Here is a 17,792-nt window from a genome sequence, read left to right on the forward strand (position 1 = left end):
AATCCCGGGAGAATTCCAGAGCTGTGAGTGAGGAGGAAAAATCCAGGTGCCGGGATCTCCCTCCCGATCCCGGAATTCAGCTCCTGGAGCTCATTCCCGGCTCCAGCTTCTGATCCCTAAATTCCCTTTTTTTTTTTTTATTATTTTATTTTAGAGATTTGTCCTCATTTTGCTGTCCCACCTCGCTTCGGGATTATTCCAGGGAATCTTTTCCAGCTCCAAAGTGTGTACAGTTTATTATCCTTGAACAGGTAAAAAAAACAACCAAACAAAAAAAAAAAGGGAATAATTCCATGGAATGGAAAGAACAGTCAGTCCCAAAAATCTGGGAATAATACACTGGGAGTGACAGAGAGAGGAAAGTTTGGGATGCAGACAGGAATTTTGGGACACAGAGGAAATTTTGGGACACAGGAAATTTTGGGATACAGACAGAGGAATTTTGGGACACAGGCATTTCAGGACACAGAGAGGAATTTTGGCCACAGACAGAGGAATTTTGGGACACTGACAGAAATTTTGGGATACAGACAGTGAAAATTTTGGGATACAGACAGAGGAATTTTGGGACACAGGAATTTCAGGACACAGAGAGGAATTTTGGGCTACAAAGAGGAATTTCAGGACACAGGAATTTTGGGATACAAAGAGGAATTTTGGGACACAGAGCAGGCTCTGGGGGTTCACAGTGAAGTGCAGAATTCCCAATCCCAGGGAAAAGCTGCTGGATCCCAGCTGGAAGCAGAGGCAGGGCTGAGCCGTGCCCAGCCAGGACATCCCAGAATTCCAACCTTTTTCCCCAAATCCCGGAATTCCAACCTTTCCCTGGGGGATTTGTGGGATTGCAGAGTTCCCTGCAGGATCCAGGGCTGCCTCAGTGATCCTGTCTGACCAGGATGTCTGACAGGTCCTCGGTGCTCTCCAGCCTCAGGTTCTGGGGGTCAGAAATGCACAGTAAACAGTTGGTTTTTTAAAAAATATTAACATTATTCTATGTGGAATCACACTGGATTGTATTTTATTAATAATATTTAAAATTATATTATATAGTTTGTTTTTCAAAAATATTAACATTTCTCTATGTGAAATTCCACTATTATATTTTATTAATAATGTTAAAATGCACATTCTACAGTTTGTTTTTAAAAATATTAACATTATTCTATGTGGAATTACACTGGATTGTATTTTATTAATAGTATTTAAAATTATATAGTTGGTTTTTCAAAAATATTAACATTACTCTACGTGGAATTACACTGGATTATGTTTTATTAATAATATTTTAAATTATATTATATAGTTGGTTTTTCAAAAATATTAACATTTCTCTATGTGGAATTACACTGGATTGCATTTTATTAATAATATTTAAAATGATATAGTTTGTTTTTCAAAAATTTTAACATTATTCTATGTGGAATTACACTGGATTGTATTTTATTAATAATATTTTAAATTATATTATATAGTTGGTTTTTCAAAAATATTAACATTTCTCTATGTGGAATTCCACTACTATATTTTATTAATAATGTTAAAATGCACATTCTACAGTTTGTTTTTAAAAATATTAACATTATTCTATGTGGAATTACACTGGATTGCATTTTATTAATAATATTTAAAATTATATAGTTTGTTTTTCAAAAATTTTAACATTATTCTATGTGGAATTACACTGGATTATATTTTATTAATAATATTTTAAATTATATTATATAGTTGGTTTTTCAAAAATATTAACATTTCTCTATGTGGAATTCCACTATTATATTTTATTAATAATGTTAAAATGCACATTGTACAGTTTGTTTTTAAAAATATTAACATTATTCTATGTGGAATTACACTGGATTGCATTTTATTAATTAGAGTTTAAAGGGTAATGAATGTGTATTTTCTGATTAAATCAGAGGGTTAAAACTGGGGTTTTGGGGGGGTTTTTTTGGGTTTTTTAATCTGTTTGTAACATCAAAACCATCAAAGCCAAAGTTATGGGGTGAGGGGTCACCTTGTGACCCTTCCTAAAAAAAAAAAAAAACTGTTAAATTTCTGTTTTTTCATGCAAATGAAAAAAAAAAACCACCCAGAAAACCTCAGAGGAAAATTCAGCCTGAGTGGAGCCAGCCACAAAATAAATGGATTAGATAAGATTTGGAATCAAAAACTGATCAAAAAGAGGAATTTTGGATTAATTAATCTATTGATTATCCACCACAGCTCTCCTTAAAGAGAGAAATCCTAAAAAAGGACAGACCTTGGGCCCAGCCCCTAATTATCATTTTCCTAATTTTTTTTTTTTTAATTAAACTCTTTCTTTTTTTTTTTTTTTTTTTTTTAAAGAAAGGGTGAAACTCATTGTTGGAGGAATTCCAAGGAATTTCCTGGATGTGGAAGGAATTCCAGCCTCAGGAATTCTGGGATTCTGGTCCCTCATCCAGAGGCTGGAATGCTCCAGGGGACAAACCCTGCACAGGCTGAGAGTGGGAATGTTCCCTGGAGCTGTATTCCATGGAATCCCCAGGATTGATGGAATGAGCTGTATTCCATGGAATTATCAGGATTAATGGGATGAGCTGCATTCCATGGAATCCCCAGGATTAATGGGATGAGCTGCATTCCGTGGAATTATCAGGATTAATGGGATGAGCTGTATTCCATGGAATCCCCAGGATTAACGGGATGAGCTGTATTCCATGGAATTATCAGGATTGATGGGAATGAGCTGCATTCCATGGAATTATCAGGATTAATGGGATGAGCTGCATTCCATGGAATTATCAGGATTAATGGGATGAGCTGCATTCCGTGGAATCCCCAGGATTGTTGGGATTCTCACCTTCTCGTTGGCCAGGTGCAGGAGGCACACGAAGGCCAAGGGCACGGACAGGTTGGTGGCCATGGCAGAAGGGAGCCTGTGGGAAAACGGGATCAGAGCCCCGGGAATCCCAGAGCAGCCGGGGTGGAGCAGGGAGTGGGAAAAGCTCCTCCCCTGGGATCGGCTTTCCTCCTGCAGGGAAGGGATTTCCCTCTCCCAGTCCCATCCCAGCATCCAGAGGGATTTTCCCAGTCCCATTCCCATGAGATTTTCCCATTCCCATCCCAACATCCAGAGGGATTTTCCCATTTCCATGAGGTATTTTCCCTCTCCCATTCCCATTACCCAGAGGGATTTTCCCATTCCCATTCCCATTCGGGATTTTCCCATTCCCCTTCCCATGAGGGATTCTCCCATTCCCTCTCCCATTCCCATTCAGGATTTTCCCATTCCCATTTTCCCATTCCCCAGAGGGATTCTCCCATTCCCATTTGGGATTCTCCCACTCCCATTTGGGATTCTCCCACTCCCATTTGGGATTCTCCCATTCCCATTCAGGATTCTCCCATTCCCTCTCCCATTTGGGATTTTCCCATTCCCATTTGGGATTTTCCCATTCTCATTCCCATTTTCCCATTCCCATTTTCCCATTCCCATCTGGGATTTTCCCATTCCCCTTCCCATGAGGGATTCTCCCATTCATTCTCCCATTCCCATTCCCATCTGGGATTTTCCCATTCCCATTCCCATTTGGGATTTTCCCATTCCCATTTTCCCATTCCCATTTGGGATTTTCCCATTCCCATTCAGGATTTTCCCATTCCCATTCCCATTCAGGATTTTCCCATTCAGGATTTTCCCATTCCCATTCCCATTTGGGATTCTCCCATTCCCATTTGGGATTCTCCCATTCCCATTCAGGATTCTCCCATTCCCATTTGGGATTTTCCCATTCCCCTTCCCATGAGGGATTCTCCCATTCCCATTCAGGATTTTCCCATTCCCATTTTCCCATTCCCCAGAGGGATTCTCCCATTCCCATTTGGGATTTTCCCATTTCCATTTTCCCATTCCCCAGAGGGATTCTCCCATTCCCATTTGGGATTTTCCCGTTCCCATTCAGGATTCTCCCATTCCCTCTCCCACTCCCATTTGGGATTCTCCCACTCCCATTTGGGATTCTCCCACTCCCATTTGGGATTCTCCCATTCCCATTTGGGATTCTCCCATTCCCATTTGGGATTCTCCCATTCCCATTTGGGATTTTCCCATTCCCATTTGGGATTTCCCCATTCCCGTTTGGGATTCTCCATCCCCACCTGTGGAGCAGATCTTTGGTGAGGTCACTCAGGACCTTCTCTCCGGCCACCTCCGTGTCCGTCCCTTCCCCGGCGTCCTCCCCCTGCCGGGAAAATCCAGGAGCTGCAGAGCCCCGAAATTCCAAGGAAAAACCCCGGAAGCCTCAGCCCATCCTTGCCAATGGAGGACTTGGGGGGTTTCCCTATGGAATTGGGGTTTATCTATGGAATTGGGGTTTTATCCCCATGGAATTGGGTTTATCCCCACAGAATTGGGGTTTATCCCCACAGAATTGGGGTTTATCCCCATGGAATTGGGGTTTATCTACGGAATTGGGGTTTTATCCCCATGGAATTGGGGTTTATCCATGGAATTAGGGTTTATCCCCACAGAATTGGGGTTTATCCATAGAATTTGGGTTTATCCCCACAGAATTAGGGTTTATCCCCATGGAATTGGGGTTTATCCCCATGGAATTGGGGTTTATCCATGGAATTAGGGTTTATCCCCACGGAATTGGGGTTTATCCCCACAGAATTGGGGTTTATCCATGGAACTGGGGTTTATCCCCACAGAATTGGGGTTTATCCCCACAGAATTGGGGTTTATCCATGGAATTGGGGTTTATCCCCATTGGATCAGGGTTTTCCCCCACGGAACCGGGGTGGAACTGCTGCAGAATTCCCAGCAGGAATTTCCCTCCCTGACCTCTCCCGCCGCTCCCTGCCCCGTCAGCAGCTCCCACATGCTCCTCTTCAGCCTCCTCATGTCCATCTTCTTGGCTGTCCTGGCGTACTGGATGGGGATTTTATGGATCTGCGGGAGGGAATCCGGGATCAGCATCAGGATCACGGCCGCAGTCACCGTCATTCCCGATTTTCTGTCGGAATAACGGCGAGTGCAGCCTCACTGCCAACCCCCTCCTGTGTTCAGTCTGGGAATTGTTCCTCTGGGAATGACAATTCAGGAATTGTTCCTCTGGGAATGACAATCCTGGTGTTTAATTCAGGAATTGTTCCTCTGGGAATGACAATTCAGGAATTGTTCCTCTGGGAATGACAATCCCAGGGTTTAATTCAGGAATTGTTCCTCTGGGAATGACAATTCAGGAATTGTTCCTCTGGGAATGACAATCCCAGGGTTTAATTCAGGAATTGTTCCTCTGGGAATGACAATCTTGGTGTTTAATTCAGGAATTGTTCCTCTGGGAATGACAATCCTGGTGTTTAATTCAGGAATTGTTCCTCTGGGAATGACAATTCAGGAATTGTTCCTCTGGGAATGACAATCCCGGTGTTTAATCTGGGAATTGTTCCTCTGGGAATGACAATCCCGGTGTTTAATCTGGGAATTGTTCCTCTGGGAATGACAATTCAGGAATTGTTCCTCTGGGAATGACAATCCTGGGCAAATCCATGGAATCCTTCACCACCGGGATTTTTAACCCTGGAGGCGCTGAGAGGTCCCAGTGCTCCCAGTCCCTCCCAGTCAGTCCCAGGCATTCCAGTCCCTCCCAGTGCTCCCAATTCCACCTCTCCCAGTCCCTCCCAGTCCCTCCCAGTGCTCCCAGTGACCTTCTGGGGCTCGGCTATGAGCTCCAGCTCCCCGTTCCCGTCCATTCCCGGCAGCTCTGGAGACTCGGGATGTGCTGAGAGCTGGAAGTGCCCGTCTGGGCCCGGGAATTCCGAGGGATCGGGATCAGGATCGGGATCGTCGTCGCTGTCGGGGACCTGCCGGGGAGGGAGGGGACAGGGGGGACACCAGAGTCACCTGGAGGCAGCAGGAGCTGCTCCAGAGGGTGGGAATTCCTGCCTGGATTCCCCATGGGATTGGGGTGATCCCCATGGAACTGGGGTTGATCCATGGAACTGGGGTTTATCCATGGAATTGGGGTTGATCCCATGGAATTGGGGTTGATCCCATGGAATTGGGGTTGATCCATGGAACTGGGGTCAATCCCCATGGAATTGGGGTTGATCCCATGGAACTGGGGTTGATCCCCATGGAACTGGGGTTGATCCATGGAACTGGGGTCAATCCCCATGGAATTGGGCCAAGGCTGAAGCCAAGGCAGGTCCAGGGAGCAGAAATCCCAAATCTTTCCATCCCTGGGAATGTCCCAGCCTGGGGCAGTGGGAGCTGTCCCTGCCCATGGGAAGGGTGGGATGAGATGGGATTGAGGGTCCCTTCCATCCCAAAAACTGGGATTCTGGGATCCAGGGACAAGCAGGGACAGCAAGAACCCCAATCCCAATCCCAGCCATCCCTGGAGGGGCCTGGCAGGAAGGGAAGCTCCAGCAGCTCTGAGGGGAAGGCTGGAATTCCCTCCTCCTCCTCGGGTATGGAAAAAGCTGGGATGGAATTCCTTGGAGGGCCCTGCAGGCCCCAATTCCTGCCCTCTGGAATTCCCTGGCCATGGACCTGGGCTGTACCTGTGGGGCAGGGCAGAAGTTGGAGGTGTCGTTGGGGTTGTCGTAGTCGTAATCCTCAATCCCGGCCTCGTTATCCAAGGTTTCCACTGGATCCGGGCTCCTGCTGAGCTGTGGGGAAATATCCCAAAGGATTCCTGGGAAAAGCCTGGGCCTTGTCCCCTCATTGTCCCCTTGGGGCCCTTCCAGGGGAGGCTGTGGTGACATCAGCCTTGAGGAACATCCCAGAACGTTCCCAGCGTTTGGTGAGGAGAGATTTTGGGATGGGAATGATCCCCTGGGAATGATGATTCCCTGGGACGATCCCCTGGGAACGATCCCCGGAATTCCCTCGGGAAGCCTCCCACCTTGAGCAGGGGCTTGAGGAAGAGCTGCACCATGTTCTGGGGGTTGTAGTTGAAGTCTGCAGGCAGCGTGGTGCTCCGGACGCTTTGGCTTTCCAGGATGGATTTGGCCAAAGTTATGGGCACCTGGGAATGGGATCAGACAGCTCCATGGAAAAACGGGAAGCTCCAGCAGCTTTCCATGGAGAAAACTGGGAATGTTTTGTCTGGGAAGGGGCAGGGCTGAGGCGCCTCCCAGACTCAGGCAGGAGCTGCCCAAACCCCGGGAATTCCAGGGGAAAAGGGGCTCCGTGGGCACCTTGGTCTTACGGAAATGGGCCTGGAAGTCGATGTCCTCCTGGAAATCCAACTCAAAAACCTTCCTGGGAACCCTGCGCCGGGAATCCTTCTCTGCACCCTGAGAGGTGCCTGGGGCTGCTGAGGGACAGGGGGGAGGAAAACGGGGAGGAGGAAAAGGGGAGAAGGAAAAACAGGGGAGAAAAAGGGGAGAAGGAAAAGGGGAATAAAAAAGGGGAGGAAAAAAATAGGAGGAAAAAAGGGGAGGAGGAAAAGGAGAGAAGGAAAAAAGGGAAAGGGAGGAGCTGTCACTGCCTGGGCCCAGCTCATTCCCAACTGGAATATCCCTTCCAGGCCAAGGTCACCCCCAGGGATTTTCCTCCTTTCCAGGTTCAAAGGAATTTGTGGCTTTTTGTGGGAGCAGAAGCTGATGAAGGTCTGCAGAGGAAGGAGCTCAGCGGGATTTTGGGAAGGAATTCCCAGAATTTGGGAGGGCAGTGAGGGGCTGGATGGAATTCCCAGAGGATCTGCAGCTGCATCCCTGGGAGTGTCCAAGGCCAAGCCGGAGAATTCCAGGATAACAGGAGGAGTCCCTGCCCATGGATGGGCTCCAAGCTCTTCCCAGCCCGGAATTTCAGGATCTGAGCTATTCCCAACCCGGAATTCCCGGATTTGAGCCCTTCCCAACCTGGAATTCCCAGATCTGAGCCCTTCCCAACCTGGAATCCCAGGATCTGAGCCCTTCCCAGCCCAGAATCCTGGGATCTGAGCCCTTCCCAACCCGGAATTCCCAGATCTGAGCCCTTCCCAACCCGGAATTCCCAGATCTGAGCCCTTCCCAGCCCAGAATCCTGGGATCTGAGCCCTTCCCAGCCCAGAATCCTGGGATTTGAGCCCTTCCCAACCCGGAATTCCCAGATCCGAGCCCTCCCCAGCCCGGAATTCCCGGATCCCTGCGGACTCACGGGGCTGGCGGGGCCGGAAGCGCCAGTGCTGGGGCCCAGCCCACATGGAGAGCGTGCGGGGGCTGAAGTAGGAATATTCCCCGGGATTCAGGGACACGTGCAGGCTCAGCGTGCCGATGTCCCCCTCTGTAAAGGGACTCCTGGAAAAAGGAACGGGAGCTGCTCAGAATTCCAGAGGGATTCGTTATCCCCGCCCAGAATTCCCTCAGGATTTGTCATCCCTGCTCAGAATTCCCTCAGGAAACGAGCTCCTCACAGGGATTGGGAATTCCTTCTGGATCCCCATCCCCACCTCTTGCTCTGGCTCTGTGTCCCGCAGGAGTCGCTGCCATTCTCCTGGAATTCCTGGATCCCGTCTCCGGCCGGAGATCCCGGCTGGAATTCCGCCTGGGAAGGATTCCCAGGTTCCCAGCCCTCCCCGTCCTCACTGTCAGGATCCAGGTTGGGATCAAACACCTGCTCACTCTTCCGGAACTTCTCCAGGAGCGCCGACACCGACTGCAACACAGGAACCCACCTGGAGTGGGAATCCCCACCTGCATTGGGAATTCCCACCTGGATTGGGAATCCCCACCTGGCTCTGGAATTCCCACCTGGCTCAGGAATTCCCACCTGGCTCTGGAATCCCCACCTGGCTCAGGAATTCCCACTTGGCTCTGGAATTCCCACCTGGCTCTGGAATTCCCACCCACCTCGTCGTGGGACTCCTCATCCCACTTGGTGAACTGGAATCCGGCCAGCGAGGAGCAGATCCGGCGTTTTTCCAGGCACGGGGCCAGCAGGGCTGTGGAGAGGTGGGATACAAGGGAATTCCTGGGATTCCCACCCAGATCTGGAATCCCTGACTCTGGCTCAGGACCTCAAAGCTCCAAAATTCCCAGTTTTCCAGCAGGGGATTGGAGCAGTGAACAGAAGGCATGGGGGAAAAGGAGCTGGGAAAAGGCTGGGAAAGGAGCTGGATTAGGGCAGGAAAAAGCAGGAAAAGGTCAGGAAAGCAGGGAAAGGGCAGTAAAGCACAGGGAAAAGCACTAAAAGGTCAGGAAAGCAGGGAAAGGGCAGGGAAAGGGCAGGAAAAGGTCAGGAAAGCAGGGAGAGGGCAGGAAAAGGGCAGGAGAGCAGGAAAAGGCCAGGAAAGCAGGGAAAGGTCAGGAAAGCACAGGAAGAAGCAGGAAAAGGCAAGAAAATGTCAGTAAAGCAGGAAAAGGACAGGAAAAGGCCAGGAAAGCAGGGAAAGGGCAGGAAAAGAGCAGTAAAGCAGGGAAAGGGCAGGAAAGGTCAGGAGAGCAGGGAAAGGTCAGGAAAAGGTCAGTAAAGCAGGAAAAGGACAGGAAAAGGCCAGGAGAGCAGGAAAAGGTCAGGAAAGCACAGGAAGAATCAGGAAAAGGGCAGGAAAAGGTCAGGAAAGCACAAGAAGAAGCAGGAAAAGGCCAGGAAAGCACAGGAAAAGCAGGAAAAGGTCAGGAAAGCACAGGAAAAGCAGGAAAAGGGCAGGAAAGCACAGGAAAAGCAGGAAAAGGGCAGGAAAAGGGCAGGAGAGCAGGAAAAGGCCAGGAAAGCACAAGAAGAAGCAGGAAAAGGTCAGGAAAGCACAGGAAAAGGACAGGAAAAGGCCAGGAAAGGAGGGAAAGGTCAGGAGAGCAGGAAAAGGGCAGGAAAGCAGGGAAAGGGCAGGCAGAGGGGCGTGACTGACCGCGGAGGCCCGGCAGGGCGGCAGGCTGGGCGCTGGGTGGGGCAGGGCTCCCCGAGGATGAGGACGGCAGCGGCACCAGCCCCGACGGGAAGAGCAGGCGGCTGCCGCTGCCCTGGGAGCGCAGCCCCGAGAGGAAAATCCCAGCGCTGCTGCACTCGTCAAAGGAGGCGGCCGCCCGCTGGAACATGGGATCCACCTGGGAACGGCAACGGGTCAGGGGATGGGGACAGGGAATGGGAATGGGGACACGGGGATGGGGACATTGGGACAGGGATGGGGACATGGGAATGGGGAATGAGAATGGGGACACGGGGATGGGGATAGGGGGACACGGGGATGGGGACATTGGGACAGGGATGGGGACATGGGGATGGGGACATGGGGATGGGGAATGAGAATGGGGACATGGGGATGGGGATGGGGTCAGGGAATGGGGATGGGGACATGGGGACAGGGGGATGAGGGGATATGGGGACATGGGAATGGGGTTAGGGAACGGGGATGGGGACATGGGGATGGGGATGGGGTCAGGGAATGGGGATGGGGACACAGGGATGAGGGGACAAGGGGACATGGGAATGGGGTCAGGGAACGGGGACAGGGACACCGGGTCAGGGAATGGGGGACATGGGAATGGGGATTGGGAACGGGGACAGGGGGATGGGAATGGATATTGGGGATGGGAATGGGAATGGTGATTGGGGTTTGGGGACATGGGAATGGGGTCAGGGAACGGGGATGGAGACACAGAGACATGAGGATGGGGATGGGAGCGGGGATTGGGACATGGGAATGGGGACAAAGAACGGGGATGGGGATGGGGGGACATGGGCATGGGGACATGGGAATGGGGTTTGAGGACATGGGGACAGAGGGACATGGGGATGGGGAAAGGGGATGGGAATGGGGACATGGAAATGGGGGACTGGGAAATGGGAACGGGGAACCCAGGAATCCGGGAATGGGAACCTGGGAATCCAGGAATGAGGATGGGGAGGATGAGGAGGGGTCCCAGCCCACCTCGGCCCTGCGCCCGGCCTCGGACACGTTGATGTTGCTCAGGTTCTGCTCGATGGTTTTGAAGTTTTGTTTCTTCCTGGGCTGAGCTTTCTTGGCAGCCTCAGGGCTTGGGCTGGAGCCTGGTGTGAGAAAAGGGACAGATCCCACCTCAGGACGGCTGGAACAGCCCAAAGGAGGGGAAAAACCTGGGATTTGTACAACAAACTGCAGCAGGCATCGAAATGCCTCGCTCAGGATCTGCTGGGATGAGCAATGTTGGCTTTTTATGGATTCTGTCTGACCCCAAACTGACCCTGTCCGACCCCAAACTGACCCTGTCCGACCCCAAACTGACCCTGTCTGACCCCAAACTGAAACCTGAAATCACTGAGTGACAGATGCAGCTCCTCCTCCCACCCCTCCCTGCTCCAGCATCCCGGGAGAACCAATCTGGAACCTCCCAACCCTCGGGGAACTCAAATCAACCCCAAATCTCTTCGGAACTCCGCGAGGCCCCTCCCGTCCCCGGCTGGGAGATGAGGGCATCTCCTGGGGTGGTTTTTTTGGGGGAGGGGAAAAAGAGGGAATTCCCACCTTCCTGGGGGCTGTCGGGGTCCCTGGCAGGGGCTGGCTCCTTGCCCAGGTGGCTCAGGACCTTGAAGGCGTCGGCGTGGACGGAATCCACGCGCACGGCGTAGATCTTGGCGCTGGCGTCCAGCGTCCCCGCGGCCACCTGCAGCGGGAGCAGGGGATAAAAATTCCCACCCTGGAGGATCCCAGAGGTGACTGCCCCAGTGGAAAATCGTGGGGGAACAGGGAAAAGGGTTTATTGTGAAAGTTAAAGCGTTTTTTTGGGTTTTGTGGGGTTTTTTTTTACCCCATGGTTTGGTTTTTTAGGGGGCATCGCAGCGAAAAATCCTTTTGGGGTGTTGAGGTCAGCAATGGGGAGAGGGTTGGGTTTGGTGGAGAGCAAAGGGAAAGGGGTGGGTTTGGTGTCCTCTCCTTCCTCAGGGATCATCCCTTGGGATCATCCCGCTCTCCCAAGGCATGAGGAGGTGAAGGGGGTGAAATCCCGAGTGTCCAGATCCCAGCAGGAAGGCCGAGAACAGTGAAACCCAGAGCCCTTTTTCCCACCCCTCACTCAGGAGCTCCTGCCCCTGTTCATCCACCCAGGGATCCTCCTCTCCCTCCCCACAACTCCCAGGAGGTTTTTCCCTGGCAAAAGGATCAGAACCAGCACAGCACCACCTCCTTTCCTTCCCCAGCCTCGTTTTTAGCTCAGAGGCCTCCCAAACCCCACTTTGAGCCCTGCCTTGAACACCACAGCAGGCAGGATTCAGCCTTTAACGGCCCCAATTTCTCCAGTTTCTGGGATTTGGTGGCAGCCCCCCGAGCAGTGTTGGGGGTTTCACATTAATTAAGCCCGGGGTTAATTGCACGTGGGAACACACAGCAGCAGGGACTCCTCTGACCTGGAAGTTGGTGAGCTCGGAGTTCTTCTCCTTCAGGATGTCGGTCATGTAATCGATCAGGTGCAGCACAAAGGCGTTTTTGGTGGTGATTTTCTGCAACAAAAGCACAGCTGGGGACCCTTCCCCTGGCCAGGGACAGCCTGGGGACAGAGGGGACAGCCTGGGTGGCACCAGGAGAGGGCAACACCCGCCCTGGATGTGGCCACGGCTTCCTCTGGGAAGAGGTTGGAGAGATGGGCAGAGAACTGTGTGCAATTCGACAGGGAATTGTTTGAAATTGAAATTCAGGCAGGTCCTGCAGCTGAGGAGGGACAACAAAGTGCCACCAGAGTGTCCTGGGGACAAGGACACCAGTGGGATACACCAGGAGGAGCATTCCCAGCAGGCCAGGGAGGGATCCAGCCCTAGGAGGCACTCTGGAGTGCTGTGTCCAGCTCTGGGATCGCCAGGACAGGAGGGTGACGAAGATCAGGGGTCTGGAACATCCCCCTGAAGATCAAAGGCTGAGAGGGGATCTCAGCCCTAAATATCCAAGGGGGAACGAGGGAGGATGGATCCAGGCTCTGCTCCACGGAGCCCAGCCATGGGACAAGAGGCACGGGCAGGAACTGTCTGAGAAATCCCACAGAACTTTTTCCTGGGACTGCCCAGAGATATTCCAGAACCGTGTGGACAGAACCCACGTGCTGTGGGACGGCCCCGCTGGGACCAGACACCCCTTTACGGTCCCTTAACCTGTCCCACCCCGCTGCCAAAGCCCCAAGCATCCCACACCCCGCTGCTGAGCGATTTTAAACCCCGCCGCGGCCGAAGGCGGCTGCCCCGACTCACATTCTCGGTGGAGAGCTTGATGCAGGTGCTGTAGTGCTCCGAGATCTGCGTGTCGCTCCACTGGGGCAGCGCCCGCTGCAAGCCCTCGGGCCTGCGGGACACAGCGGGATCGGTGTCCCGGTTCCCCTTTACCCCAAACCCAGCGGGGTCGGTGTCCCGGTTCCCCTTCACCCCCAAACCCAGCGGGATCGGTGTCCCGGTTCTCCCTCACCCCAAACCCAGCGGGATCGGTGTCCCGGTTCTCCCTTCACCCCCAAACCCAGCGGGATCGGTGTCCCGGTTCCCCCTCAGCCCAAACCCAGCGGGGTCGGTGTCCCGGTTCCCCTTTACCCTAAACCCAGCGGGGTCGGTGTCCCGATTCCCCTTCACCCCCAAACCCAGCGGGATCGGTGTCCCGGTTCCCCCTCAGCCCAAACCCAGCGGGGTCGGTGTCCCGGTTCCCCTTTACCCTAAACCCAGCGGGGTCGGTGTCCCGATTCCCCTTCACCCCCAAACCCAGCGGGATCAGTGTCCCGGTTCTCCCTTTACCCCAAACCCAGCGGGATCAATGTCCCGGTTCTCCCTTCACCCCAAACCCAGCGGGATCGGTGTCCCGATTCCCCTTCACCCCAAACCCAGCGGGATCGGTGTCCAGGTTCCCCTTCACCCCCAAACCCAGCGGGTCGGTGTCCCGGTTCTCCCTTCACCCCCAAACCCAGCGGGATCGGTGTCCCGGTTCTCCCTTCACCCCCAAACCCAGCGGGATCGGTGTCCCGGTTCTCCCTTCACCCCAAACCCAGCGGGGTCGGTGTCCCGGTTCTCCCTTCACCCCCAAACCCAGCGGGATCGGTGTCCCGGTTCCCCTTTACCCCAAACCCAGCGGGGTCGGTGTCCCCCCTCAGCCCGGGCCCTGCACACCGACCCTTACCTGAGCGATGGGGAGCCGAGGCCCTGCAGCGACGAGTCCACGGCCCTGGAGCGGCGGCGCTGGCGCCTCTCGCGCTCATCGTCGTTGCCGGGGCACTCGGCGAGCACGGGGGTGCCGGTGCTGCCGAGGGCCCGCGGGGTCGGGGAGAGGATGGAGGCGGCGGCGGCGGCGGCGGCGCGGGGAGTGCGGGCGGCCATTGCTCCTGAGGCGGCGGGCCCGCCTTTCCCCGAGGCCACGCCCCCGCCACGCCTTCCGGCCAATCAGCGCGAGGGATGCCCGCCCGGCAGCCAATCAGCGCACGGCGCTCCCGCCGCGCGTGGCGGGTTTGAACGGCGGCGCGCGCTCGGTAACGCTCGTGCCGGGGGCGGGGCCGCGCTCTGAGGGAGGCGCTCTGAGGGGAGGCAGCGCGGCACGGGCCGGCCCCGGCATTGCCCCAAATCCGCCCAAATTCCGGCCCTGAGCAGCCTCCGGTGCTGCCCCGGAACCCCCACGGAAGGAGGAGGAGCCGCCGGAGCAGCGCCGCTTATCCCGGAATGCCGGAGTCCCGGAATCGCGGAGGTTGGAATTCTTTGGGATCAAAGAGTCCAGGTTGGGCCCGGTCCCCACCTTGTCACTGAGGGCAGCCTCCAGGCCTTTCCCGGGACCCTCCAGATGTGTTCCCGCATTCCCCGGGACTCCCCAGGTGTGTTCCCACGTTCCCCGGGACACTCCAGGTGTGTTCCCACATTCCCCGTGGCTTTCCAGGTGTGTTCCCATTATTCCCTGTGACACTCCAGGTGTGTTCCCACATTCCCCGTGGCTTTCCAGGTGTAATTCCCACATTCCCCGTGACCCTCCAGGTGTGTTCCCATTATTCCCTGTGACACTCCAGGTGTAATTCCCACATTCCCCGTGACTCCCCAGGTGTGTTCCCACATTCCCTGTGACCCTCCAGGTGTAATTCCCACATTCCCCGGGACACTCCAGGTGTAGTTCCCATTATTCCCCGTGACCCTCCAGGTGTGTTCCCACATTCCCTGTGACTCCCCAGGTGTGTTCCCACTATTCCCTGTGACACTCCAGGTGTGTTCCCACTATTCCCTGTGACACTCCAGGTGTAATTCCCACATTCCCCGTGACCCTCCAGGTGTGTTCCCACATTCCCTGTGACACTCCAGGTGTAATTCCCACATTCCCCGGGACCCTCACCTGTCCCCAGGTCCCGGATCCCGGGCAGAGGGGACATTCCTGGGAGAGCCCTGAGCTCTGTGCCTGAGGCAAAGCTCCACCGAGAGGGAAACCCATGACTTTTCCTTCTGGAGCATCCCTTTTCCCCTCTAGGAAAAAAAAAAAATCTGGAATGGCCTGGATGTGTCAGATCCATCCCCAAAAGCTTGGGAATCCCACTGCATTGCAAAGTTTGGGAAGAGGGGCTCGAATGGACCCGGAGCAGGAGCTTTTCCAGCATTCCCAGGCTGAATCCCTTGGATTTGGGGATGCTGCAGGTGTTTTTTCTCGGCTGAGCCGCTGGATGGAGCAGGAGGAAAAGGATTGATCACCTTAGGAGGTCGGGAATGATTCCCAGGATTTCCCCTCCCCGCCTGGAGCAGCCAAGGGATTCACAGGACCGTGGAATTGTTGAGGTTGGAGAACACCGTTGGGATCCTTAATTTCCAGCTCCAGCTCGGGATCTGCCGGGAGGAAATTCCGGATTTGGGGAAAGGAGGGTTCTCCCATCCGGAATATTCCAGGCTCCCAAGAAGGATCCAAAGGAACGCCAATCCCTGGGAGTGCCCAGCCCTGGCCAACGGGATACTGTGGGATTTTTATAGAGCCCCTTCCAAACACAGCCATCCGGCGACCAAAAGGGAAAAATCCCGTTTTTCCTGAGGGATATGTGGATTCAGAGGCAGTCCTTAATGCCCAAATCCCACTTTTATTTTGGCTCTAGCTGGAGCCGAGCTGGATTAACTCCTGGATTTTTACAGAACCCATTCCACACACAACCAAAAGGGAAAAAAGACCCTGTTTTTCCTAAGGGATATGTGGATTTAGAGGTGGTTGTTAAGCCCCCAAATCCCACTTTTATTTTGGCTCCATCTGTCCCTCCAAATCCGGGAGGGAGCCGGAGGGGATCTCAGCTCTGCCTCCATCCAACCCCAAAAATGGCAAAGGAATCGATGCTTGGAGCCTGGAATCAGCTTGGAAAATTCCAAGCGCCCGGAGAGGCCCCGGATAATTCCCAAACATCGAGGATCTGAACCACTTTGGGTTTTTTTTTAAGTCCCCCCAATAATTTAAGGGGCTGAGCCATGGGGTCAGTCCCTTCCCTCGGCTGCTCCAGGAAAACCGGGAGAGGCTGGAAAATCCCCGGCTCGGTCTGGGATGCGTTTTCTCGGGAGCAGCCCCCGCTGTGGAGTGGCTGCAGTAAACAAATCCATCTCTGCCAGCCAAACCCATCCCTCGGAGGAGACTCCCAGGAACTCTGACGGGTTTTATGCCCAGATAAATCATTCCCGCCCTGGCAACGGCGCCATTGGATTTTTTATTTTTTTATTTTTTTTTTTCCCCGGCATTCAGCAGTGCTGGGAGAGGGCAGGAACATTCCCGGGTGGAATGAAGCGGGAATTGAAGGGATAGATCACTCTGACAGCAGTGGTACAAACGGCTCCCGTCCCTTCCCTGCTCCATAAATCCCTGCCAGGATTCCATTCCCAGCTCCCCGCATTCCAGAGGGGTCTGCACTCCCAAAAAAAACCCGGGAAGGGTGTGGGGATGCTCCTGGATGCAGGAGAGGATTCCTTGGAGCTGGGAAGGAGGAATTGGGGGCGGGAGGTGCCAGGGCTTTTCCAGGATTTGGGACACCGGGATGTCCCCGAGCTGCGGGCAGGGGGTGGGAAACTTGGGAAGAGGGGAGGAAACGGGGATTGGAAAGCTTGGAATGGGCAGGGAATGGGCAGGGAATCCCACCCCTGGGACTGACTGACCATTCCCTGGATCTGGCCATCCATGTGTCATTCCTGGCCATCCATGGGTCATTCCCTGGCCATCCATGGGTCATTCCGTGGCCATCCATAGGTCATTCCTGGCCATCCATGGGTCATTCCCTGGCCATCCATGGGTCATTCCTGGCCATCCATGGGTCATTCCTGGCCATCCATGGGTCATTCCGTGGCCATCCATGGGTCATTCCTGGCCATCCATGGGTCATTCCTGGCCATCCATGGGTCATTCCGTGGCCATCCATGGGTCATTCCTGGCCATCCATGGGTCATTCCTGGCCATCCATGGGTCATTCCCTGCCATTCCCTGAATGGAAGCCTGGAAAAGGCCTTGGATTGGGGATTTCAGTGCTTCTCCCCCTGCTTTCCCCTTCCAGGGCCGTGTCCATCCCCTCTGGCTGCGGCTCCAGTGCTGCAGTCGGAGCTGGAGGCTCAGGGAAAGCTCAGGGAGAGGGAAATGGGTTGGATCTTTCCAAGATTTTTCTTGGGAAGCTCTGTTCTGCCTGGCTGCCACACACAGCGCTCGTATCCAGCTGGGATGGATTCTTTTCCCTTTAGTGGGAATGCTCTGGAAAAGGGCGCAGTGTGACAGACCTTGGGATGGCCCCAATCCCTTCTCCTGCTCCTGGGGATGGCCCCAATCCCTTCTCCCACCCCTCATTCCCTGGGAATGGCCCCTCATTCCCAACGAACAGTATGTGACCTTTGGTGCCCTCATTCCCTGTGTTTTATCCCCAGTTCTTGTGTCACAAATCCCAGAATTTCCCAGATTTTTGGT

At 53.7% G+C, this 17,792-nt stretch overlaps 1 protein-coding gene and 1 long non-coding RNA gene across 2 annotated transcripts; one reads left to right on the top strand and one right to left on the bottom strand.

Annotated features, from left to right (window-relative positions):
* Window positions 1-489: 489 nt before the first annotated feature.
* On the bottom strand, window positions 490-14,232 carry NCAPH (non-SMC condensin I complex subunit H). The gene is made up of 17 exons (XM_066337240.1): window positions 14,034-14,232; window positions 13,127-13,217; window positions 12,296-12,388; window positions 11,418-11,556; window positions 10,845-10,963; window positions 9,825-10,020; window positions 8,827-8,918; window positions 8,427-8,632; window positions 8,135-8,274; window positions 7,192-7,310; window positions 6,897-7,019; window positions 6,553-6,660; window positions 5,695-5,850; window positions 4,829-4,936; window positions 4,141-4,223; window positions 2,843-2,918; window positions 490-934 (listed from the first exon to the last, which is right to left on the bottom strand). The coding sequence occupies exons 1-17, from the start codon at window positions 14,228-14,230 to the stop codon at window positions 875-877; spliced, it is 2,106 nt and encodes a 701-aa protein (XP_066193337.1). The 5' UTR covers window positions 14,231-14,232; the 3' UTR covers window positions 490-874.
* Window positions 14,233-14,753: 521 nt separating this feature from the next.
* Window positions 14,754-14,965, top strand: LOC136372612 (uncharacterized). Its single transcript, XR_010745518.1, has 3 exons — window positions 14,754-14,777; window positions 14,810-14,872; window positions 14,905-14,965. It is a non-coding gene; the product is annotated as an uncharacterized lncRNA (long non-coding RNA).
* The last annotated feature ends 2,827 nt before the right edge of the window (window positions 14,966-17,792 follow it).

This window comes from Sylvia atricapilla, chromosome 28 (genome assembly GCF_009819655.1).
Source record: "Sylvia atricapilla isolate bSylAtr1 chromosome 28, bSylAtr1.pri, whole genome shotgun sequence".
NCBI lineage: Eukaryota > Metazoa > Chordata > Aves > Passeriformes > Sylviidae > Sylvia > Sylvia atricapilla.